Raw genomic sequence first — 6,000 nt, forward strand, 5'->3', positions numbered from 1 at the left:
CCCCTCTTCTTCCTCCGCAGGTGAAGGCAGAGCTGCGGAAGCACTGGGTCCGCTTCCTGCTTGCCCGCCACTCGGGCTGCAGGGTCTGGGTCCTGGAGAAGAACTTCCGATTCCTGGGGAAATGTCCCAAGAAGCTGTCCCAGGCAGACGGCACGGGGACGCTGCAGAAGCTGCAGCCCTCATCCGGCGGCAATGGGCAGCTCCTGCACTTGTCCGTGCACGGCCTTGGGGGGCGGGGCGCCCGGCCCCCGCGGGGACACGCAGCCTGGCCCCGGGGCAGCAGCGTGTCCGAGAGCAGCGAGGGGGACTTCACCCTGACCCACACCATGGAGGAGATTCTCGAAGAGAGCGAGATCTAGGCTGGAGGCCCACCGCCCAGGCTCTGCTCCCCGGGGATCGCGCAGAGTCACCGGTCTCCCCACACGTGGCGTGCACTTTGGCATGAAGTTCATGTCCAGGTCTCTCATGCTCCAGACCCGGCGTGGAGGGTGCTCTGGAGGCTGAGCAGGGCCCGGGGGATTAGGGTCAGGCTCAGTGACTGAAACAATACAGCAGGGGGCCCGAAGGAAAACCCCAGAAGAAACATTCCAGGGAAACACGCGTTAATGCCCAGGAATGTGGCTTTTAGAGTGTGCAAAATGCATGTGTAGGTGGCGGGTACGTGCCGGGGGCTAGATACTGCCTTATGTTAGCAGGAGGGCCTACAGTAGGGTACTCATCAAGTCCGGTTGCCAGATTTAGCAGTTAAAAGTCATAATGCTCAATTAGATTTGCATTGCAGATACATGAATAACCTTATTGTGTAAGTACTTCCCGTGGGGTATACATTATCCGTAATTCAAATTAAGTTGCACGTCTGGAATTTCACCTGGCAACTCCATTGTCAAGGACACTCCGCCGCAGGGCGGGGACTAGGGTGAGGCAGGTGAGGAACTCAGCTTGGGTACAAGATTTAAGACAGCAATGAAAAAAAAAAAAAAACCCATTGTCGAGATAAGTAATATTTTAACACGACATTTTAAAAACTAAAATCCACAAGCTACAGTGGATGGGCCATTTCTAAAGACAACTTTTTATTGTAACAGGGCCAGGATGAGGGTAAGACAAGCGAGGCCAGCTCATGCAAATGCAGAGTCTGATCCTGACTTTATTGAAAATGTTGACATTTCGCCCGTCGTGGACTTTTGGGCATGAATTTCTATTTTTCTTTTCTTTTTTTTAATTAATTTTATTTTATTATGTTAGTCACCGTGCATTACATCATTAGTTTTTGATGTAGTGTTCCATGATTCATTGCGTATAACACCCAGTGCTCCATGCAATACGTGCCCTCTTTAATACCCATCACCAGGCTAACCCATCCGCCCACCCCCCCCAAAACCCTCAGTTTGTTTCCCGGAGTCTGTAGTCTCTCATAGTTCATCTCCCCCCTCCGATTTCCCCCCCTTCATTTTTCTCTTCCTACTATCTTTTTCTTCTTCTTCTTCTTCTTCTTCTTCTTCTTCTTCTTCTTCTTCTCCTTTCTTCTTCTTTTTTAAACATAAAATGTATTATTTGTTTCAGAAGTACAGGTCTGTGATTCATCGGTCTTACGCAATTCACAGCGCTATGAATTTCTATTTTTCAACGATTGCCCCAAAATATTATTTATCTTGATTGATTGCATGTTTTGGCCCTCTCCCCACCCTGAGTCCCAGCTCTGCTTTCCAAAAGGAGAAACCGGAGCAGAGGCATTAGGCAAGTGCATAACAAAGCAAAGGTTTATTTTTGGGTGTCCAGATTATCCGTCGTTCAATCATTAAAGTACACGTCCTTCTAATTTCTCCTTGATCTCAGTGTCCCTGCCTTTCCTGGTCAGGTCTGTTAGCTCCTAGAGAGCTGGGGCATGCTTTGTTCCCAGTCTGCACCCAGCATAGTGGGTTCAGAGTCGGTACCCAGCACACACCCGTCGATGACACAGGACAGAGATGTCTTTGGGAGCATCGGATGCTGTCCAGGGTCCGTTATGCAGGACCCAGCCCCGAATAGGAGACGGAAATTTTTTTTCCCCCAAAGCATCTGTAAATATATCCTCCCCCCTTGTCACTCCATAAATGGGGTGGCACGCACATACACACACACACACACACACACACACACGCACATGCACCCCGCTTGCTCTTGTCTTGCTAAAGATTAAAGTAAAAAGTTTAATGAATTTGGTTTGTATTGGGTCAATTCTTTGACACGTGTTTTGCACAGGTGCTAAGGGTCTCTCGTGCCCTGGAGAATCTGGTGTGCTGTTCCCAGACAGGATTGGAAGAAAAGGCACTCAGCCTCCTCGGGGACCGAGAGGAGTGGGCAGAGGGGAAGGGGCAGAGGTCAGAGGTCAGAGGTCAGAAGGGCGGGAGGCAAATGTCTCCCCTCATCTCAACCACCCTCTAGATCATTCGCTCCGCTTGTTGCTTTGAAGATCTGGCCTAGTGGGTCTCAATCCTGGCATGACAATCACCTGAGGAACTTTCTAGAAACACTGATGGCTAGGCCTGAGTCAGAGATTCTGATGCAATTGGCCTGAATGAGCCTGGGCATAGGTATCGTTAGAAATTCTTGAGTGATTTTTTTTTTCTTCTTACTGTGGTGAAATATATATAACATAAAATTCCCCATTTTAACCACTTTTAAGTCTACAGTTCAGCGGCTTCAACTGCATTCACACTGTTGTCCAACCATCTCCAGAACTTTCTTACCTTCCCAAACCAAAACTCTGTCCCCATTAAACACCAACCCTCCATGTCTCCACCCCAGCCCCTGGCCACCACCATTGTACTTCCTGTCTCTGCATGTGACGACTCTAGACACATTACATAAGTGGAATCACGCAGTATTTGTCTTTTTGTGACTGGCTTATCTCCTTCAGCCCAATGCTCTCAAGTTTCATCCATGTTGTAGCACGTACTAGAATTTCCTTCCATTTTGTGGCAGAATAATATTCCATTGTATGGACAAATTTTTCAGTCCATTCAACAGTTGACGGACACTTGGGTTGCTTCCCCATTTTAGCCACTGTGAATAATGCCGCTATGAGCATGAGTGTGCAAAGGATTCTGTTTGAGTCCCTGTTTTCGATTCTTTGGGTAGACCCCTAGGAGGAGAATGACAGAGTCATACGGCCCTTCTTTTTAACATCGTGAGGAGCCACCAAGCTGTTCTCCACAGCAGCTGTGCCATTTTGCATTCCCACCAATGACGCACAAGGGTTCCAATTTATCCAGGGCCTTGCCAACACTTACTTTCTACTTTTTTTGATAATCACCATCCTAAGGGGTATGACGTGATAGGGTAGTTTTAATTTGCGTTTCTTTGGTAACTAAAGATACTGAGCACCTTTTCGTGTGATAATATCGACCATTGGCCTATCTTCTCTGGAGAAATGTCTCTTCAAACCCTTTGCCCAGTTTTTAAAAATCAGGCCGTGTGGGGTTTTTTTGTTGTTGAATTGTTGAATTTCTTTGCTTATTCTGGATTTTAATCCCTTATCAGATATATAATTTGCAAATATTTCCTTCCATGGTGTAAGTTGTCTCTTCACGCTCTTGATGGTGTCCCTTGATAGACAAAAGCTTTGGTCATGATGAGGTCCAGTTTATCTGTTTATTTTCTTCTGTTGCCTGTGTTTTGGAGGCCATAGCCTGGTTTTAATATGTGACCAAGGTTGAAGACATCGGACAAGGTTTCGAGGTGAAACCTCCCCCCAAAACTCAGAGTGCTCTGCTGACGTCCAAATAATCAGGTCTTTCCACCTGTGACACGTACAGCTCAGAAATTCCTCCCTAAGAACAGACTTAACTGATTCTCAGAACTCTGAGTGATAATCAATGTAGGTGTGGTTGGTCCAGTTTTGTGGAGGTTTTTTGTTCTGTTTTGTTTTTTGAAGGGTGGGCATCCCGGCTGAGCCTTACCCGGCCTCATCTGATAAATTTGTGTGGCCTCCAAGGGACAGAAATGGAGGTAGAGTGGGTGGTATGTTGTCTGTGTCCCCATCTGGCTCCGGGGACAGCGTCTGAGCTGTGGTGAGCAAAGGGAAGCCACAGATGACGTCTAAAAGAGCCGCTGCCAGGAGACAGTGACAAGAACTGTTTCCATGACACATGCCATTCGCCGTGGCCCAAACCATGTATTTTAACCCGGAAGGTTCACCAGCAGCCCAGCACATAGCCCGGGCACATCAGAAGTAATGTAGCCTCGGTTGTGCTGAGAATGTTGTGTTTGGTGTAGCAATGGCACCTGGTGCTGACGAACCTACTGATGAATCTGTCGGGGACACCAGCTAGGGATGCTAAGACATAGCCAAGGGGCATTGCACAAGAGGCCTTTGAGAGCAGTTTGGATTACTGCTCTTGAGAAGACCCATTTCTGCCCTTGAACTTACATGTATGTGAGGAAGCAGAAATTCAGACGTGAAGTGACTTTCCCCAAGGTCCCTAGAATGGACATCTATTTTTACAATTTATTCCTCTTATACTAATAAGACCCAAACTTTCCTCTTGGGAACCATACATCTCCGCACTCCCAGCTCATGACGTTTGAGCTGTCTCAACTCCACCCTCAGCCCCAAGGCTGGCCACAAAAATCTGCTTAGCCAATCCCAGCAGGACCTCCCCTGGCACCAGATACTGGGTCATATCACCAATGAGAGCCAACGAGAGGTGGTCCTGGGACTCGGGCTGGGACTCTCAGCAGAAAGCCAATTTTTTTCTTTTTTCTTTTTTGCTGATATTGGAACCGTGAAGAAATAAGCCTGCATCTGCTGGTGGCCATCTTGCCAGAACGGGAAAAGCCTGCCTGAGAAGGAGACACCACAGCAGAGAGTAGGACCAGGAGATGGAGAAGAACCCTGAGACATTGTTGGAGCCCCCTGGATTAAGCCAGACCTAAAGTTAGTGCTACTCCTGGGATTTCTGTTCCATGAGTCAATAAATTCCTATCTGTGCCACAGCGATCCATGTTGGGTCTTCTGTCCCTTGGATCCGGAAGAGTCTTGATGATGTGGCTCAACACCACCCCCACCTCCTTCCCTTCTCTTCAGTCTAGTTGGGATTTTGCACCGCTTCTGGATTCTCTCAGCATTTTCCCACAGAGAATCCTGGAACTGTACAAGACCCAGCCGGAGTGGTGGCCCTGCCACCTCAAGCTAACAGAAGATGTGCTAGTTACGTTAGCACTGCTGAGCTCTCCACTGGCCCTAGAAGATCCAGTAGCCCCTTTGTGCCTCTCATTGAACCATAGACCAACAAGGTTATTATGCAGTGTCTCTGCTTTTAAACTCAAGCCAGCAGGGAGGAGAGAGGGGGCTCACCCACAACACCCACAAGTGAAGACCCCCCTGCTTTGGGGGGGTTGCATACAGGTCGGTCAAGTGTCTGGGACCTCCGTATATTTTTCCGACCTCATTTTGGAACTTAAGGCTAGAGAGTAGATGGGCCTTCACAACAATGAGAACAAGGATATTGAGAGCCCATTGGTGGAATTCCAAGGTGTCCCAGGCCCTGGAGCTCTGACAAGGTGGTGTAGGCCAGTGGGCAGCCCTGACCAACCTTTGCTCATTAGCTGGTTGACACTGGGCAAGCTGCTTGCTGTCTCTGGGCCTCCTTTTCCTTGTCTCTAAAATGAGGGCCCCCACCTCTCTCACCCTATCAAATCTGAACTTGCCATTATCCCCTGAAACCAGGGACCCTCCCTGAGTTTCCCATCTTGGTAGACGACATCACTATTCACCCAGCACCCAGGCCACACACCTCGCTGCCATCCTTGCTCCTCCCCCCTCCCCCCTGCAGCCATTCAGGAAGATGCTACCTCCTGAGTATCTCCAGAGCCGTCCCACTCTCTCCAGGCTGGTCCCCTGCAGCCGAGGACCCCTGGGGTGACTATATAAGTGTAATCTCCAGGCTCCCTGTCCACAGTCTTATCCCTCTGACTTATTTCCACCACAAACATAAGTCCCTCCTACTTCAAACCCCA

At 48.8% G+C, this 6,000-nt stretch overlaps 1 protein-coding gene across 1 annotated transcript in view; it reads left to right on the forward strand.

The window, feature by feature from the left end:
• GLP2R (glucagon like peptide 2 receptor) overlaps positions 1-359 on the forward strand; it is a 50,273-nt gene extending 49,914 nt beyond the window's left edge. Inside the window, exon 13 of the mRNA XM_032431679.1 lies at positions 21-359. Coding sequence (XP_032287570.1) covers positions 21-359 — 339 coding nt within the window. The remainder of the gene's footprint in view (positions 1-20) is intronic.
• Positions 360-6,000: the final 5,641 nt, after the last annotated feature.

This window comes from Phoca vitulina, unplaced genomic scaffold (genome assembly GCF_004348235.1).
Source record: "Phoca vitulina isolate PV1807 unplaced genomic scaffold, GSC_HSeal_1.0 scaffold47, whole genome shotgun sequence".
Taxonomy (NCBI): Eukaryota; Metazoa; Chordata; class Mammalia; order Carnivora; family Phocidae; genus Phoca; species Phoca vitulina.